The 20,167-nt window shown below is 42.0% G+C and overlaps 1 protein-coding gene across 1 annotated transcript in view; it reads right to left on the bottom strand.

Moving 5' to 3' along the window:
* Nucleotides 1-184: 184 nt before the first annotated feature.
* LOC139449824 (kinesin-II 95 kDa subunit-like) overlaps nucleotides 185-20,167 on the bottom strand; it is a 33,854-nt gene continuing 13,871 nt past the window's right edge. Inside the window, exons 9-24 of the mRNA XM_071231371.1 lie at nucleotides 17,958-18,052; nucleotides 16,870-16,903; nucleotides 15,952-16,051; nucleotides 15,433-15,487; nucleotides 13,783-13,865; nucleotides 12,579-12,686; nucleotides 11,326-11,430; nucleotides 10,608-10,697; nucleotides 7,876-7,972; nucleotides 6,366-6,508; nucleotides 4,697-4,756; nucleotides 4,451-4,552; nucleotides 4,161-4,262; nucleotides 2,965-3,069; nucleotides 2,385-2,535; nucleotides 185-1,389 (exon numbers count right to left, since the gene is read on the bottom strand). Coding sequence (XP_071087472.1) covers nucleotides 1,319-1,389; nucleotides 2,385-2,535; nucleotides 2,965-3,069; nucleotides 4,161-4,262; nucleotides 4,451-4,552; nucleotides 4,697-4,756; nucleotides 6,366-6,508; nucleotides 7,876-7,972; nucleotides 10,608-10,697; nucleotides 11,326-11,430; nucleotides 12,579-12,686; nucleotides 13,783-13,865; nucleotides 15,433-15,487; nucleotides 15,952-16,051; nucleotides 16,870-16,903; nucleotides 17,958-18,052 — 1,501 coding nt within the window. The 3' untranslated portion in view covers nucleotides 185-1,318. The remainder of the gene's footprint in view (nucleotides 1,390-2,384; nucleotides 2,536-2,964; nucleotides 3,070-4,160; nucleotides 4,263-4,450; nucleotides 4,553-4,696; nucleotides 4,757-6,365; nucleotides 6,509-7,875; nucleotides 7,973-10,607; nucleotides 10,698-11,325; nucleotides 11,431-12,578; nucleotides 12,687-13,782; nucleotides 13,866-15,432; nucleotides 15,488-15,951; nucleotides 16,052-16,869; nucleotides 16,904-17,957; nucleotides 18,053-20,167) is intronic.

The following is a 20,167-nucleotide window of genomic DNA, read 5'->3' as shown; positions in this document are numbered from 1 at the left end:
AAACGTGTCACCATGACCATTCTTCATGAACCAGAGAGCAGGACACTGTCCGCATCCCATTAATACACACAGACAGCCAAAGACACTAAATTTCTACAATTGCAGTCAAACACTTTGAATTCTACATATGCATGCGATAACAAAGATGAGATATAGTATAGCAATCACATGACATTGTCTCCTCAATCCCACATTAATCACAACACATCCTCAGTTTATATTCCCTCACCCAAAATGCTACGATTTGACTTCCTAATTTCAGAATTATGAAGGATGACAACAAAACAATGCATGCTTTAATATTTTGAAAATAACTCTTAAATGGGTTTGATAATTTTTCTGAAACAATATTTTATTTTTTATTTTGGGTGAAAATTGAAAATATGCATGATACTAAAGTTTTCTGAAGGTATCTACTCTTAAACACAAGCACGCTCTGGCTTCAGATATATACAAAGTTAGAAAATATTGAACAAGTCCTCATACATGTAGCTGTATCCCCCAAAATACGCAGGGGTGGATACAAATTTAAGTTGGAATATTTCTGTTTATAATAGATATATTTAACAAAGAAGAGGCAGACTAGACCTGCAATTGTGTCAAAACAGAATGAACATATGTGATAAATCTGAATCTGTGCATATGATTATGTATAATGTCCTCCGTTCAATATCACAGACTGTAAAATTGGCAAAGTAGAACTTCGATAAACAATAAATGCATATATATTGGTATCTTCTCCCAACACCATTTTGATATTCATTGTGCAAAGATTCATATAAAAACTAAGGTATGGAAATAAATAAAAACAAAAATAGCCCACTCCCATGACATATTCATGTCAGTGTCACAAAATTAATATACTGGTAAGCAGCAAAACTATATTTCTCTGTCATCATTCAGCCATGTGAACGACCAGACAATACAGCCTGGCTTGCTGTGGGCTTTCTTCTCAATATGCACTAGTTACATTTAAGCATTGTATATATCTAAATAGGTCAAAAGCTTACAGCAATCAGTGAAATATTTTGATTTTTAGACCCATTTATCAACACATAATTAAAAGATTATCAAATTCAACACAAGTGCTGCATTTTTATATACTTAAATGTTTGAAAATATTTTTATTGGAACCAGTGGTCTGTTTTGCCAGCCAGTCACAGGCATGTGATTTATATGCAAATATTTAAAGATGGCCACTATCATGAGTTGCAGAAATGTAATAACTATTAAAAAAGATTCTTTGCTTAAAAAAGGTAATTTTTGATCTTGGTTGCTTAATACTTGGAGTGTAATTCCTCAATCCCAGATCCTGTACCTAGAGCATGATATCGGAGGGGGGGATTCTGCCCCCTGACTTGGTAACAGCATCCTTGAGTCCTCCGATATCTGAAACATCAAACACACAACACTTCATCAGCCCTCAGTCACATGGATGATATCTGTAACATCAAACACACAACACTTCATCAGCCCTCGGTCACATGGATGATATCTGAAACATCAAACACACAACACTTCATCAGCCCTCGGTCACATGGATGATATCTGACACGTCAAACACACAACACTTCATCAGCCCTCGGTGACATGGATGATATCTGAAACATTAAACACACAACACTTCATCAGCCCTCGGTCAAATGGATGATATCGGAAACATCAAACACACAACACTTCATCAGCCCTCGGTCACATGGATGATATCTGACACGTCAAACACACAATACTTCATCAGCCCTCGGTGACATGGATGACAGGAGGTCAGTATGCTTTTTTATAACAGTAACTACGGTAGTAAAGGTTCATATAAGTTACACTGTCAGAGCTGCTGGTTCCCTGTGATGAGCTCAGTGTTCTTACAACAGTAACTACGTTAATACAGGTAGATATGACTTACACTGTCAGAGTTGCTGGTTCTCTGTGACGAGATCAGTGTTGTTTTTACAGTTAGTACAGGTAGGTATGACTTACACTGTCCGAGCTGCTGGTTCTCTGTGACGATGTCAGTGCTCTTACAACAGTAACTACATTAGTACAGGTAAATATGACTTACACTGTCGGAGCTGCTGGTTCTCTGTGACGATGTCAGTGCTCTTACAACAGTAACTACATTAGTACAGGTAAATATGACTTACACTGTCGGAGCTGCTGGTTCTCTGTGACGATGTCAGTGCTCTTACAACAGTAACTACATTAGTACAGGTAAATATGACTTACACTGTCGGAGCTGCTGGTTCTCTGTGACGATGTCAGTGCTCTTACAACAGTAACTACATTAGTACAGGTAGATATGACTTACACTGTCGGAGCTGCTGGTTCTCTGTGACGATCTCAGTGCTCTTACGACAGTAACTACATTAGTACAGGTAGGTATGACTTACACTGTCGGAGCTGCTGGTTCTCTGTGACGAGCTCAGTGTTGCGGCTGGAGAGGAAGACGGCGTCCTGGATGGCATCCTCCAGGAGAGCACGGTAGCGCTGATCAATCACGGCCTTCTGCTCCTCAAACATCTCCCGGTACTGGCGGAAAGACTGGGGAAACAAGACATATAATAGTCAGATACTTTTTTGTCTTAATTCATATTACCAAGGTCCACTTGAACAAACTGTTAATTAAAGGCAAAGTTATCTAGTGGTACCACCTGGAAGTGCTGCCACCTTGTGGTACCACCTGGAAATGCTGCCAGCTAGTGGTGACACCTGGAAGTGCTGCCACCTAGTGGTGATACATTGAAGTGCTGCCACCTAGTGGTACTACCTGGAAGTGCTGCCACCTAGTGGTGATACATCGAAGTGCTGCCATCTAGTGGTGACACCTGGAAGTGCTGCCACCTAGTGGTGATACATTGAAGTGCTGCCACCTGGTGGTGCTACCTGGAAGTGCTACCACCTGGTGGTGCTACCTGGAAGTGCTGCCAGGTAGTGGTGATACATTGAAGTGCTGCCACCTAGTGGTACTACCTGGAAGTGCTGCAGCTGCTGAAGCTCCATCTCCTCCTTGTGCACTCGGTGAACCTCGCCAAGCTCCTTCTGCACAAACTCCTTCTCCCTCTGGAGAGACTCCAGCTGTAACAGATGTACACACCATCCAATTAGTGAAATCAATATTTCATCAATCACTTTCCAAACATGGCATTAAACACATGATGATATCAGGTTTTGAGTTCCAAGATAAAGAAAGATATATTCTTCTTCCCTAAATCTTGCAAAAGTTAAAAAAGTAGTTGTGCTTATTACGAACACTGTTCGTTGTAATTAACATCACATCATCCTAAAAACTTGTTTTTTGTGCCTGTGTATCTTGGCATATTTGACCAAGAAACTTTGTTAAAATAGAAAATCAGTCTGACCAAACGATGTCCTAGAAGTTGTTATTAAACTGTTTAACAGGTTAAATGCCACATGTTTCCTGTCCTATACATCCCCAATGATTCATATTTTTTATTAATTGTATTTTTGGCCTCAAATTCAATGTACTGGTAGGTCTCGAAGGAAGAAAAAGAATTCTACGTCCAGATAAGTACTGCTCATAGGTCACACCATCAAGGAAGTACAGTCGCGAAACGATACTGAAAGATTGGTCTCATAAAACAACTACCGTATGCGACGTAATAATTGCCCATAATTAAGGGTGCATATAACACACGAGTGTGTATTATACACAAATAAATAAGTCTTGTGTACATTGATCAATCTAATGCTAATTGGGATTGTTCACCAGCCAATATATCAGCAAATATCATCGTGGGCGATTATTAGAGCTAATTGGGATTGTTCACCAGCCAATATATCAGCAAATATCATCGTGGGCGATTATTAGAGCGGGGCGCTTATTACGTCAATATACGGTACCTGATGTAAGGCGTAATTGTTACTTTGCTGAAATTGATGAAGGAAACGTAAATCACTCCAACAAAGTCATAACGTTATTACACAACTATTCAACACAAATTGCAGTATTTGTACTTCCAATTTGGGGATTCTTTCTGCCATTTCCTGCAGCCTTGGGGCCACATAACGACCTATGAGCAGATGTAGAGATGAGGATGCCCTATATGTGCCCAGGGCTCTGTCTGCTATTATATATAGAATACCCTCCTTATATCCCCCCCGGTTGTGTAAGCAGACAATGCCGACCCCGTGTGTGACGTACTCACCCTGGTGGTCATCAAGGACTTCTCCTGTCTCAGCTGGGCCAGCTCCATGTCCAGCGCCACAGCTTCCTGCAGCTGGTACTGCTTGCCTTCCGCTACTCGCAGCTTCGATAAAGAAGACACATATTAACTTTGGTGACAAAATTATTGTATTTATGATCTTACAAATAATATAGAGGTTTTTGTATTGTCATCAGACATTCTACACCCACTCTGTGTCGTCCATCTCTCACCTGTATATCAGTAGTGTGGTCCCCCCTCTCACCTGTATATCAGTGTGGTCCCCCTCTCACCTGTATATCAGTGTGGTCCTGCTGCACCTCCATCTTGACCCTCTCCAGCTCCTCCTCAAGGACAGCCTTGTGCTCTACCTCCAGCTTCGACAACTCTTCTTGCTGCATCAACAACAACACAGTGTTCACTAGGTGTCAGAAACCCTGTAGCAACTTCTACTTTCAATCTACACTTGTACATGGCCCTATGTTTAAATGATGTCTACAATGTCAGTGACTAAAACAGCTCAATCAATTCTTACTCACCACAATCTTCTTGCGCAGCTCCAAGTTGCCCTTCAGTGCTGTTGCCTGCATCTGGCTGCCCTGTGAACAGACATGTGATCTTTTTATGAGTGGATAATGAATATTTACTATCCTGCAACCCATGACTACATCACTGACAGGGCCACTCTGTCACCTGGATTTGAGTGAGTGAGTGTGTGAGTGAGTATGGTCTTACAGCGCTTTTAGCAATATTCCAGCCTTACCAAGACAGAGGACACCGGAAACGTAGAATAACTGAACCATCTGACCCTGTTGGACTGATACACCTGGACACCATTGGAATAACTGAACCATCTGACCCTGTTGGACTGATACACCTGGACACCATTGGAATAACTGAACCATCTGGCCCTGTTGGACTGATACACCTGGACACCACTGGAATAACTGAACCACCTGGCCCTGTTGGACTGACTGATACACCTGGACACAATGGGAATAACTGATACCACCTGGCCCTGTTGGACTGACTGATACACCTGGACACAATGGGAATAACTGATACCACCTGGTCCTGTTGGACTGACTGATACACCTGGACACCATGGGAATAACTGATACCACCTGACCCTGTTGGACTGACTGATACACCTGGACACAATGGGAATAACTGATACCACCTGACCCTGTTGGACTGACTGATACACCTGGACACAATGGGAATAACTGATACCACCTGGTCCTGTTGGACTGACTGATACACCTGGACACCATGGGAATAACTGATACCACCTGACCCTGTTGGACTGACTGATACACCTGGACACAGTGGGAATAACTGATACCACCTGACCCTGTTGGACCGACTGATACACCTGGACACCATGGGAATAACTGATACCACCTGACCCTGTTGGACTGACTGATACACCTGGACACAATGGGAATAACTGATACCACCTGGTCCTGTTGGACTGACTGATACACCTGGAAACAAAGGGAATAACTGATACCACCTGGTCCTGTTGGACTGACTGATACACCTGGACACAATGGGAATAACTGATACCACCTGGTCCTGTTGGACTGACTGATACACCTGGACACAAAGGGAATAACTGATACCACCTGGCCCTGTTGGACCCGACTGATACACCTGGACACAGTGGGAATAACTGATACCACCTGACCCTGTTGGACTGACTGATACACCTGGACACAGTGGGAATAACTGATACCATCTGACCCTGTTGGATGGACTGATACACCTGGACACAATGGGAATAACTGATACCACCTGGCCCTGTTGGATGGACTGATACACCTGGACACAGTGGGAATAACTGATACCACCTGACCCTGTTGGATGGACTGATACACCTGGACACAATGGGAATAACTGATACCACTTGGTCCTGTTGGACTGACTGATACACCTCGACACAGTGGGAATAACTGATACCACCTGACCCTGTTGGACTGATTGATACACCTGGACTCAATGGGAATAATGGACACCATCTGACCCTGTTGGACTGATTGATACACCTGGACTCAATGGGAATAACGGACACCATCTGACCCTATTGGACTGATTGATACACCTGGACTCAATGGGAATAACGGACACCATCTGACCCTGTTGGACTAATTGATACACCTAGACACCATGGGAATAACGGACACCATCTGACCCTGTTTGACTGACCTCCCTCTCGGCCGTCTGCTTGTCCTGGAGGACCTTCATCTCCTGCTTCAGCTTCCGGAAGGCGTCCGTCTCCAGCTTGATCTTCTCCTTCAAGGTCTGGATGTTGTTGACGCGACTCTTGGTGTCGGATTCAGACATCTTGCCTGCACAGTAACACAATAAGGCTGAAGCCTTCACAGACATGTCGTGTACCAGAGCAACCATTCTCTCACACGTTTAACATAAACATCATATTAATGACAAAATGATCAAGACCAATGATTAAAATACTGATATATTTGTAATGATGAAAAAGATATGCTATTTCCCCATACCTTTCTGTAAACTTTCTAAAGACATATCATGGTGCCATTGTACAAAGCGATTGTAGCACTAAGGTGATCGTAACTCCCATACCTCAACACAGACTTACGACAGTCGAAGAGCTAAGGTTGTTTTGAACAACGGCACCCATGCCTATATGCATTGTTTCCACGTCATATATAAATAATGCCAACATAGATTTGTAAAACTTGCACACATATCAATCTATATAGATATAGATAAAATACAAACGTCCAAAGAAGAACTGTATGATTTACTCAACTGGTTTCACGCATGTGATTTTCAAGAGTACAGTTATACCGCTATGCTGTTTTGATGTCACAGTGCACTCTAACATAGTATGACGTCATAGTGCACTCTAACATAGTATGACGTCATAGTGCACTCTAACACAGTATGACGTCATAGTGCACTCTAACACAGTATGACATCACAGTGCACTCTAACACAGTATGACGTCATAGTGCACTCTAACACAGTATGACGTCATAGTGCACTCTAACACAGTATGACGTCACAGTGCACTCTAACACAGTATGACGTCACAGTGCACTCTAACACTGTATGACGTCACAGTGCACTCTCTAACACAGTATGACTTCATAGTGCACTCTAACACAGTATGACGTCACAGTGCACTCTAACACAGTATGACATCACAGTGCACTCTAACACTGTATGACGTCACAGTGCACTCTAACACAGTATGACGTCACAGTGCACTCTAACACTGTATGACGTCACAGTGCACTCTCTAACACAGTATGACGTCACAGTGCACTCTAACACTGTATGACGTCACAGTGCACTCTAACACAGTATGACGTCACAGTGCACTCTAACACTGTATGACGTCACAGTGCACTCTCTAACACAGTATGACGTCACAGTGCACTCTAACACAGTATGACATCACAGTGCACTCTAACACAGTATGAAGTCATAGTGCACTCTAACACAGTATGACATCATAGTGCACTCTAACATAGTATGACGTCATAGTGCAATGACGTCATATACATATGCAATGGGGATAAAAACAAGCCATTCTCAGAGAACTAGATGTTTTTATTGTTCACTGAAATAACAGATCCTGTCCCGAGAGATCCTCCAACAATGTTGCCAGGTGCAAGTTACCCGACCCTGATATACACCCCTGGTCGACCCCAGTAGTTAGATAGCTCACCTTTCTCGGTGAGTTTAGAAAACTCAGTGATCTTCTTCTGCAGGTCTTCCTTGAGGTCATCTAGTTCTTTCCTCTTCTCCTTCTGCTTCAAGGTCAACTGAACAAAAGACACCAAAAACTGTAAACTTCCCTTACAATGGGAGTATCAAGAGACAGCAGTAGTTATTCAAATTCACTTTGACATTAAACCAAATGTCTTTTTTTTCAAATGTCTTTTCTAAAAGATAAGTAGTTGTTGATGGAATTTGAATGATTCAATGATTGACAGCAAGATCACCCTGTGGGTTCGCACAAGTCCCAAGCAACCGAGGCAACCAAATGGGTGGTCAGGCTTCGGTCACTTGGTTGATTGTGTGTTGTCATACTGACTGTGTTGCTCATAGTATCAATCACTGGATTGTCTGGTCCAGACGTGGTTATTTACAAGCTGCTGTCATATAGCTGGAATATTTCTACAATGCAAACTTAAACAAACAAACAAACAAACACATCAAGATTAATGGCATTATGGGAAGGTGGGGTAGCCTAGTGGTTAAAACATGTATTCATCACGCCGAGGACCTGGGTTCGATTCCCCACATGGGTACAGTGTCCCCCGTCATGATATTGCTGGAATATTGTGAAAAGCAACATAAAACAAAACTCACTGACTCACTAATGGCATCAAACAGGCAAACACCGTTGTGTCAAACTTCGATGTGTCAAACTTATGGTTGTCTCGAAGTAAAAGCTTGGTCCCTGCATATTCCTTCTTTATTCATCTATTTTGGTTGTGTTGAACCTCGAATGACTCAAAGTATTAACGCAGGTCCCTTGAACTTCGACACACCGGTGTTTGACTGTATATTTCTTTAGCATGTGTCAACTCTTTGACTGCTACCAATCATTCTGTAGATCTTTTCATACATTACTTTTCAAGTCCAAATGGTACTGTTACCATGGTTACATGCCATTGTCATCTTCCCGAGGAACTTAACTGACTATAAAAGTCCAGTTTCCACCCTTGCCGAACAGGGCTGGAATTACTGGGCTCAATCGTAGCGCCACCAGTGGCTATTGTAGGTTATCGCAATAGATAAAGTGGCATGGGTCAGATATAGCAATGCATACTGTGCAACAAGTAAGTTGTAAAATCATGTCTATCTTGATTAACGACACCAAGACTCTGTGTCTAGAGAATCCAAGAGGGGCGAGATGGGTTTTACTGACCAATGGAAAACATCTGAAAACCACTATCATAACAGTAAGACTGGTCTAAATGTTATGTATAAATGATGATGAAATACTCCTTTGGGTAAAACTTAAATTCCCTGCTTATGTTAAAAGATGAAAAGACTACACATCTGATTTAACATGACAAATTTAGTGAATCCATTGTATATCAGTCCTCTAATTTGAAAACAAAGTAGGTTTATCTTCTAATTGTTTTGTTCAATTTGGTAAAACACAATATCCATGGAAAACAAGAGTCATCAGAAGATGACAATCCCCCGGCCCCCACATATTCGAAAGCACAAATCATCTGACTGTCACATTAAGTCCAACTTGATGAGAGACTTTCTATCTAATCTATCTGTCTGTATATAAGAGTAGTTGTTGAGCTATCAAAACAATATCACGGAATTGGGATTTGGAACTTTGTATTTCTATGTCAGGAAAACACCAATATGAACAGTCAAAATCAAAGTTGTTGCCATGGAGACAGAATTCTTTTTCCTAAACAACCCTAAGTAGCAAAAGGCAAACTGGTCTTTGTGTGTGCAAAGTGTCATGAAATGATACCTATCAGTTTTAGAGATATGGTCTGGACAAACATACCACTATAAACAGAGTCCAAGTCAAACTTGTTGCCATGGAAAAAGGAATTTTATTTTTTTTCTTAAATTCCTAAATAACCAAAAACACCACTTCAGCCCTTGGTTTATACATGTACCAGGTTAGTATGAAAAGTCTTTCCCAGTTTTCAAGTTGTGTTCCGGAAACGACACCTACGCTTTGAGACTTAGTCCAAATTGTTTCCATGGAAATCAAGAAAAAGAAAAATGCCAAAAATCTGCAAATAACTAAAGGCACCACATCAGGATCTGTTTGATGTATCTGCCAAGTTTTGTTGAAAAATATAGAACGGTTTTCGAGTTACGCTCCAGAAACCAAAAACAAGTCGCGCAAAATTATCTGTGAAACTAGCAATCGTGTCCTTGTCTAACTTTTTTCCATAAAGATTTTTAAAAATAATTTTTTTTTAAATTACAAAATAGCAAAAGGCACCACTTCAGCATGTGACTGATACATCTTTCAAGTTTTGATCAAATATACTGAATGGTTTTCGAATTCTACCCCAGAACGAACCCTATCCCCAATGGAGTCTATGTCCAAGTTCTTTCCATTAAAATTTAAAAAAAATAAAATTAAAAAAATCCCAAAATATCAAAAGGCACCACTTATAGACTGATAGATTTGCAAATGTTTCAATCAAATGCCCTGAATGGTTATCAAGTTCTGCCCCAGAAAAGGAAATGATTACTTTTAGCCGGAAGGACGGACAGACAGACTGGGTGATCGCTATATTCCCCCCGTGACCATAATAGACAGGGCATGAATGACAACAGAATGGATCTCGGGGATGGTACTGTACATCACTGTCATGAACTGTACAAAAATTTTAATTTTAAACAAATCGGTCTCCAATGATTATCCCCTATGAACAAAAGCTTGTTGGCCTCCCTCCTCACCTGATCCTTCTCCTTCTGCAGGATGACAAGTCTGTCTTGGAGCTCCTGGCTGCCCTTCTTCATGGAGTCCATCACCCACTCCAGCACTCCCTGCAACAAGTAACAAGAATGAAATACTCATATCCCCTGCCAATATGACATGTCCGATTGCATGCAAGGCAAGAAATAGTGTGCGTTTTTCAAGATCTGCTTCAGAAATTAGCACTACCGCCATTTTCAGTCTAAGTAAAAGTCGTTGTATGGAAATAATTTTTTCAAAAATTCCAAAACTATCAAAAGGCACCAATTCACACCTAGACCTAACTATGTGCAAAGTTTGGTTATAATATATCTCATGTTTTTGGAGTACAGCTCCAGAAACAAAAAATGACAGACGGACGAACGGAAGGACAGGACCCATTCCTATATCCCCCTTCCACTTCAGGAGGGGATAATAACTCTCATCTACTTACAGATAACTCATAGTTAGAGCTTCACTACCTCACATTTAAACAAAAAACTCACAGAGATAGAGCTACAAGGAACTGTAGCTCATCTTAATGTTCCCGGAGTATTTGCAACATTAGATGTAAAGATTATAAAGGTGAGGGTAAACAAGAAATACTGCATGAATTACAGACGTTTTCATCCCATACTGGTACAACAAAACAAAGTGTCAATACAGCGGGGCCATAACGGAAAATACACCATGTTGAGTCCATCATCAAACAAAGCTGACCTTGTTAGCCAGGTTGGTTTTCCTCTCCTCTTCGACCTTCTTGGAGACTCTTTCCTTCTCTTCCCATGTCTGCTTCTTGGCTGTCTGGAGATCGTGTACCAGGCCCTGAATATGACACAGTTCCTTTATATTCCCTGACATAGGTGAGTGAGTGAGTGAGTGAGTGAGTGAGTGAGTGAGTGAGTGAGTGAGTGAGTGAGTGAGAGAGTGAGTAAGAGCACGAGCACAAGCACGGGTATGGTGCTGACAAACCTAGAAACACAATTGGGGCGAACCTGGATTCAAACCCACAATCATAGGTGTCCAAGGGACGTTACTCTGCACAGCGAATTGCAGCGCCTTAGACGACTGGGCCACCCATGCCCCCTAATGTAGTAACTGATGCAGGTGTTGGACAGTTCATGAACCCACAAACATAGGTAAGGTGCTAACAAACCTAGAATTAATCAGGATTCAAACACATGATCATGGGTTTCTGGCACACCAAAAGGGAGGCAACTCCATGGTAAAAAGACACTTTGAACATGCAAAATATCCTGGGTCACAGAAATTCACTGTGTGTGGCTGCTTGTACTAGTCCAGACTAATGTCGATTTTATAGTGCTAGCCCACTAAGATACCATGCTGCAGTTTAACACGAATACCCCACTCAGACACAGTATACTGACTCCGAGCCAACCAGTCCTTGTTTTAGCCCCTTAATTCCAAGCACCAGACAGGTAACAACATGGCCAGGGATCGAACCACAGACCTTCCATTCTAAGGACAGACACTCAACCACAAATGAGAAGAGTGAATGAGTTCACACCATATCATTATGGGGCCATCAGGTACACATTATGAATGTTTGGGACGATAGGGCCATGGCTCGATTTTGTGGCCACAAAGCGATCTTACAGCTACAATTACCGTAAGCCTATGTTAAAGTATGGTAGTTAACATCTTCTTAGTACTGAGATTGCTTTGTGGAGCCCAGGGTGCTGTTGTACAAAGCCGTTTTAGCGCTAAGGTGGTCATTACTCCCATACCTTAACATAGACCTTGCTAAGGTTGTTTTGTACAACGGCACCCAGTACATCAGGTAACTGTTATGAACGACTGGGAAAGGGTCAGGTCCAGGGTGTCGTTGTACAAAAAAACCTTAGCGTTACAACAGTCGTATTTTTATATTAAGGGGTGGGAATTACGATCACCTTAGCGCTAAGATTGTACAATGGCGCCCGGGTCTGCAGTCATCACATGATAAAACTCACCTCTAGTTTGTCCACATCGTCCTTGTTCGGTTCTGATGCTGCTGCTAACTTATCCTTCAGCTTCGAGATCTCAAATCTCAGATCCGTGATGATGGTGTACGTCTCATCCTGAGACAACAGAGACAATCTTGAACAGTACGTCTCATCTTGAGACAACAGAGACAATCGTGAACAGTACGTCTCATCCTGAGACAACAGAGACAATCATGAACAGTACGTCTCATCCTGAGTGAGTGAGTGAGTATGGTTTAACGCCTCTTTTAGCAATATTCCAGCAATATCACGGCGGGGGACACCATAAATGGGCTTCACAGATTGTACCCATGTCTGGAATCGAACCCAGGACTTCGGCGTGACGAGCAAACGCTTTAACCACCAGGCTACCCGACCGTCCCTCTCATCCTGAGACAACAGTGACAATCGTGAACAGTTGGACCAGTGACAAAACATCTCAATATATGTCACACATATCCACAACAGGACCTTGAATCTTGGGTCAACTCGAAAATGAGCTGGCATTAATGCTTTTCAAACAGTATTTCAGTCATGGTGTTGCAGCTGTTGGAGGTAAGCAGTGATGCAGATTCAGATGTCTGCCACTGAAACCCATGAGCATGGAGGATGAAAAATCAAGAATCATAATCAGGGCCAATCCGGAATTTGAACAAAATCCTTAGTTTGAAACTGGTTCAACGGTTAGTACATGATGCAAGTTTACCGCTCTAAGCCAACAAGCATCGACCCAAAACAACGGTACAAATCTGTTCCACATCCACTTATGGGTGTCCCTGTATAACATTTTTTTTCCAATGCCAAGTTATATTTTTACCCACATTTTCATAGCTCTGAAAAGTAAACATTGTGAACAACATTGCTAATATCAAATTTGACAGGAGCACTTTTAGTTCACAAACTTCACGCAGTCCACTATTTGTTTTCCTTCATTACCAAGGACCAATGAGTTTAGGTAGACAGGAGCCCATTCTACATCAGTTCCTTGCTTGACTGAGGGACAAAACTCTGCACAGCATATTCTGACACGTTAGATGACTGGGTCCGCCATGTGGACAGTACACCCCAAAAAGTGACACATGCATGCATTTGAAGGAGGCGCATATTTCTTCTCATAAAGTTAGCATCCCACCTCCCAATATTTCATTTAGATGAGAATATAGAAGAGCGTTTAGGTTTCTGTGTAACATACCATGTTCTGAAAGGCCTTGTTCTTGACGGAGCGAGCGTACTGGGCGTGCTGCAGTGTCGCAAGGGTGTCGTGGTAGCTGGAATCTGAAACACCAGTCCAGTGACTCCATGTTAGTTTCCAACCATCGTCAAAACTTCTGTTGCCAGTTATTGAAGAAATATAGAGAGCAGACGGACACAGAACAATGGCACATGTTGCTCAACATATATTGCCAATTGTGCAATTTTTAAAAACATTTTGTTGTTGTTGTTGTTGTTGTTGTTGTTTAACGCCACACTCTGCAATATTCCAGCTATATGATGGTGGTCTGTAAATAATCAAGTCTGGACCAGACCAGAAAATGCAGTGACTGACATCATGAGCATCGCAATTGGGATACGATGACATGCATAAACCAAGTCAGCAAGCCTGACGCCGTTAGTCGCCTCTTACAACAAGCATAGTCGCTTTTTACAGCAAGCATGGGTTGCTGAAGTCCAGATCAAACCCCGGATCTTCACATGTCGATTGTGCAATGCAATCTGATCTCTCAATGGTTTGCCTCTCACTAGAACCAGGTCGGGTCTTGATTCATTGATTTACATAGTCCACCATAATACATAAATAACAAAATTAATATCTGTGTAATGAATCGAGGCTGCGAGGTAGTAATCCACCTGAATCTTGTTGTGACTATAACATTGTGCATAACAAACGTGTTTTGATTGGTTGTAACCCATAGCCTAACCAATCACAAGCTGTGTTACTTAACAGATTTGACTACCAATGTCAAAGAGGATGAAGAATAAAGTGTCACAAAGTTTTAGCTAGTGAAAGTTGAAACTGGCTAGTAACTTTTAAGGCTAGCTAGTCCACCTGGCCAGCAATATTTTGAGACTCACACGCTGCACTGTAGTAAGAGACTTCCAGCTATTTATATATATCATAGCTGCCAGTAATTAGTCAAATCTTGGCCAGACAAACCAGTGATTGACAGCATGAGTACGTCAGGATACGATGGGATGCAATCAGTCCAGATTGTTTGTTGTTTAAAGCTGCACTCACCAATATTCCAGCTTTTTCATGGCAGCCGTTAAATAATCGAGTCTGTCCTAGCTACACTAGTGATTGATATTGTGAGCAACAATCCACACCGTCAGAGTAGGTTGACACACTATCAACCAAGTCACCGAGCCTGACCACCTGTTTCATCAATTCAATAAGTATAAGCAGAGGTTGCTGGGGAACAATTCTAATCCATATTCCCCACGGGGAGAATCAACCAAGTCACCGAGCCTGACCACCTGTTTCATCAATTCAACAAGTATAAGCAGAGGTTGCTGGGGAACAATTCTAATCCATATTCCCCACGGGGAGAATCAACCAAGTCACCGAGCCTGACCACCTGTTTCATCAATTCAACAAGTATAAGCAGAGGTAGCTGGGGAACAATTCTAATCCATATTCCCCACGGGGAGAATCAACCAAGTCACAGAGCCTGACCACCTGTTTCATCAATTCAATAAGTATAAGCAGAGGTAGCTGGGGAACAATTCTAATCCATATTCCCCATGGCAAATCCATCAGTGAAGGCACCAAGCCGGAGCCAATTCAGTAACAGAGGTGGGGACCTATCTTCACCTGGGTCCCCGTGGGATGGGATGAACTCACCTGCAGGTCCCACCAGCCCCACCATGAGGGAGAGAGAGTTGCCCCCGAGGGCATCCTGCAACAAACACACACAAAAATAAACAGTTTTGGAGTGGGCGTGTGTTCGTGTTTGAGTTTTTGTGCGGGATCATGCAGATCAGTAACAAAGCAGTTCTCTGCTGTAAAATTACATGCCACATCACCCATGGAAATAACATCTTTGTCAGGTAAGTCAATGAATCATAGACAGGTAATCCCTCTCTGCATGTACTAGCAAAACCTTGAAACACAAACATTGAAACAACAACAAACTAGTCATTGAGCGTAAGTGAGTGACTTCTTGTTACTACACTTTTAACAATATTTCAAATACAATTCCGTGTGAACTATATGTGGGAGGAAAGGCCAAAGTGTGACAGGTCTTAGACATCGGTGGTAAAACCTACACCCATGGGTAAAGTGCTGACAGATAACAATCATAATCATGGTGAACCATGATCAACTGATCCTGTGACAACCAAGGGATGCAACTCTGCCCACCTGTAGCAGCTGTGTGATCTTGGTCTCTCTGTAGGGGAGATAACCCCCTTTCTTCTTGCTGTCCCCTAGGGCTCCCAGCAGGTTCATCAGCCCTGTGGTGCTGTCGACATCAGTGAACAATATTACTGCCACAACTCAAGGGACAAGAAAAATATTATTTCTTAATGGTTTGTATTATAAAAGTCCATTTATAATTTACCAATGCTCAGTTAATGCTCATGACGCTATATTATTAATACTCCGATCTGTGTGCACTCAATGTTTAGTCTCACCTCCCTGGGGAGTATACAGCCCAAGCAGCACGGGAGATGCAAGAATATTATCAGTCACATTAGCATCTTATCCTACGGGGTACCGATTCACTGCTGGGTTAACAAAGCATTATTCCAGCTATATGACGACGGTCTGTAAATTTTTTACTCTGGACCAGACAATCCAGTGATTGATATCATGAGCATTGATCCACGCAATTGGGATCGATGACATGCTTCAACCAAATCAGCTAGCCTGACCACCTGATCCCGTTAGTCGCTTCTTACTACATGCATAGTCGGTCTTTACGGCAAGCATGGGTTGCTGAAGACCTATTCTACCCGGATCTTCACGGGTCAACTGTGCTTCAGTGTGGGGCAGGACCGAAGCCTAAGAAACTCTCAGGAGTCAAGCTGCCGAATACGGTCACCATCCAACTACTCTCTGCAACCAACGATTTAACTTTACCTAATTTTAACTTCACCTGTGCAAAAGACCATGTGCCACCACTTCCTTTTTTTGTTTAAAGTCAACTAGATTAGAAAAACATGTCTTGAGTACCCTCAAAAAGAATTGTAGTGATAAAAAAAAGTTTTATACAGGACATGTCTTTCATAGCATTTAACCAATTATTCAGAAAAACAGTAATGTACAACTGTAACATACCCAGAGCCGGAGTCAGAGTTCTTGGTGTCAGTACCTAAAATGGAGAAAAGACTCTGTTAACAACTGTTAGTGAAACTCCACACACAGTCTCCCAGGACCAACACAAGGAATCTCTCCACCACTGTCACGGAGAGTGGAAGGATTCATACCAAAAGACATTAAAAGATGCTACTTGTTGTTACCCTGCCTGGCGCTCAGCACAAAGACGATAAAGCAAGGACTGGTTGCCTCAGAGTTAGTATAAAGTGTCTGCGTGTGTCATCCATCTTAAGGGGAGGTCGGGTAGCCTAGTGGCTTAAGCTTTCGCTTGTCACGCCAAAGAGCCGGGTTTGATTCCCAACATGGGTACAATGTGTGAAGTCCATTTCTGGTGTCTCAGTGTGTTAGCACAACAAAACCAGCATTAGTCCAGACTAGCATTTGCATGTTTCAATATACCGTATTCGACATAATAAGCGCCCGGGGCGCTCTCAAAATTAGAAAAAGGGGGCTCTTATTAGAATATAATTTTGGTGAGATTAAAAACGAGGTTGAAAGATTATAAAATTTGTGGTCAGCCTGAAATGATATAAAAGAAGAATCTGTGTGTATTATACACTATAGGTATATTTTCGAAAGTTTAATTGCCCATAATTAAGGGTGCATATAACAAACGAGTCCGTATTACACACGAATAAATAAGTCTTGTGTTCATTGATCAATTGGAAAGGGTGCTAACTAGGATTGTTCACTAGCCAATATATTAGCAAATAACGCTGTGGGCGCTTATTAGAGAGGGGCACTTATTGCGTCGAATATGGTAAGTGTAATAATCCTGAACACAATGTTAAACCCCATCTCACCTCACTACATGTCATGGACTACACCAAGTGAGGAGCTGCAGTCTACAAGATTGTGGTGGCCAGTGAATAATGATGTCACCACAACCCAGTGGTTGACAGCATGAGCACACCCCATGCCTTCGGGATGCAGGTGACAGGTCAGAGTGACCAGCCCATCCTTAGCTAGTTGGTCTTACAACAATCAGTAGTGGCCCTGGTATCCAAACCGAGTGTACACATCCTGATGACGTGACAACTGAAACTCACCCGCCAAGTCAAACACGTTGATGACAGACTTCACACCAAGTTTGCTTGACTGTTTTTCCTTCTGATGAATGCCCACAGAGAAAATGGAATGAGCTCTGAAAAAAATTCACAAACACAATAACTATTTGACATCAGCAAATACGGATAAATTCATATCTAATTGCTGTAAAACTTTTAAGGCTAAATATGCTAACAGAAAGATTCTTCAAATTTGGATAGGGGGCACGGCTGGCCCAGTCATCTAAGGCGCTGCGATTCGCTGTGCAGAGTTGCGTCCCTTGGGCACGCCAGAAACCTATGATTGTGGGTTCGAATCCCGGTTCGCCCCAAGTATGTTTCTAGGTTTGTCAGCACCATACCCGTGCTCGTGGGTTTCACTGAAGTGGTAAACGTCTGAGACCTGCATCACTTCGGGCTTTCCTCCCACATTAAGCTGACACGCCGTGATATAACTGGAATACTGTGTTACGAGTGGAAGTGGAACGAAGGGATACACTCCAAATCCATTCGCACAATTAAAGGATCGCACAACAATTAAGACAGATATTTATTAACAATGCATGATAGATTACCCATACAGCTAAGTTTACTATGGGAGAATAAGGCTTGGGCTACCATGTACAAATAATACCACCATCAAAGGGCTACAGCAAATTGTATACTTATATAGTCACCCTGATTTCCCTGTTTGATTGTTCACTCCACTCCTTGGTCCACGAAAACACATATATCCATAGATGCACATAAGCTCACACTGCAAGTTTTCCAAGGCACACATTTGCAAATATCAGCATGATTTCTAGTTCAGTTTCACAAGCCCCGACATGGGATACAATCTCTCACACAGTGTTCTGAACTTTAACATTAAAAATGAGGAGGTTAAAATACAGGTCTGGCCAACACCCAAGAAGCACAAAAAACTAACTATTTTTTAATCACCACCACCTTACACTATAATGCTCATTAGCTACAAGCTTCACTTGTGACATAATTACTTAACCCGCTCAGTCAGCCCGCTCCCCAGGTGTAGTATTCAAACAAAATTACGCAACCCAAGCCTTCTTGTTTCAATTCAAGTCTAAATGCATCTGATATACTAACAAACATATAAAAGCATACACCCATACACATAACACTCCCCCCCTTAAAAAACAGAATGTTTTTCATAATCTTGATATGAAAAACTTCTACATTTTAACTCCAATCAAACTTTATCTTTTAGAAGAACAACACACTGTACATATGATACATCAAAGCATAGCATAAATACAAATAACATCATCCGGTCTTTGTTCAATATGAAACACAATCCACACATATATAATGTACTGCTCCAAATGTTCATAAACCATCATTGTTCATGTTCAAGGTACACATTCATAAGTTGTTTATGAATTAAAACCTCTGGAAAGGGCGTCTGCGATGACGTTTTGTGCCCCCTTGATATGTTTGATGTTCAAGTTGAATTCTTCCAGGGCAATACTCCATCTCATTAGCCGTTGATTTTTGTTTTTCATCTTGTTCACGAACACCAACGGATTGTGATCCGTGAACACCAATACTGGGTACACAGTTGTAGCCACATAAATCTCAAATTGTTCCAATGCCAGTATCAGCCCTAATGTCTCTTTTTCTATGGTAGAATAATTCCTTTGGTGTTGATTAAATTTCCTGCTAAAGTAGCATATTGGATGCTCTATTCCATGTGCGTCTTGCTGCTGCAAAACTGCACAGGCGCCAAGATCACTCGCATCCACATGAATGATGAACAGCTTTTCAAAATCAGGTGTTACCAACACTGGTGAATTCGTCAGAATAACCTTGATTTTCTGCATAGCTTCCTCCTGTTCCTTCTTCCAATGGAATGGAACGTTTTTCTTTAGCAGACTTGTTAATGGAGCTGCTATGTGCGCAAAGTTTTTACAAAATTTGCGGTAATAGCCCGCGAGCCCAAGGAAACTCATAACCTGTTTCTTGTTCTTGGGTGTAGGAAATTTCAAAATAGCCTCCACCTTGGCCTGCAGTGGTTTGACCTGTCCCTGCCCTACCACGTGACCTAGGTAGGTAACTGTAGCCTTCACAAAGTCTGACTTGCTCAAAATGATTGTGAGTTGAGCTTGAGATAACTTCTCGAACAAATGTCTTATGCCTTGTATGTGCTCTCTCCATGTCTTCGTCGCAAGTATGATGTCATCAATGTAGGCGTCACA

The sequence above is a fragment of the Haliotis cracherodii genome, unplaced genomic scaffold (assembly GCF_022045235.1).
Source record: "Haliotis cracherodii isolate W230 unplaced genomic scaffold, xgHalCrac1.p SCAF_8, whole genome shotgun sequence".
NCBI classification, from domain to species: domain Eukaryota; kingdom Metazoa; phylum Mollusca; class Gastropoda; order Lepetellida; family Haliotidae; genus Haliotis; species Haliotis cracherodii.
This window is presented reverse-complemented; position numbering and strand designations above follow the sequence as displayed.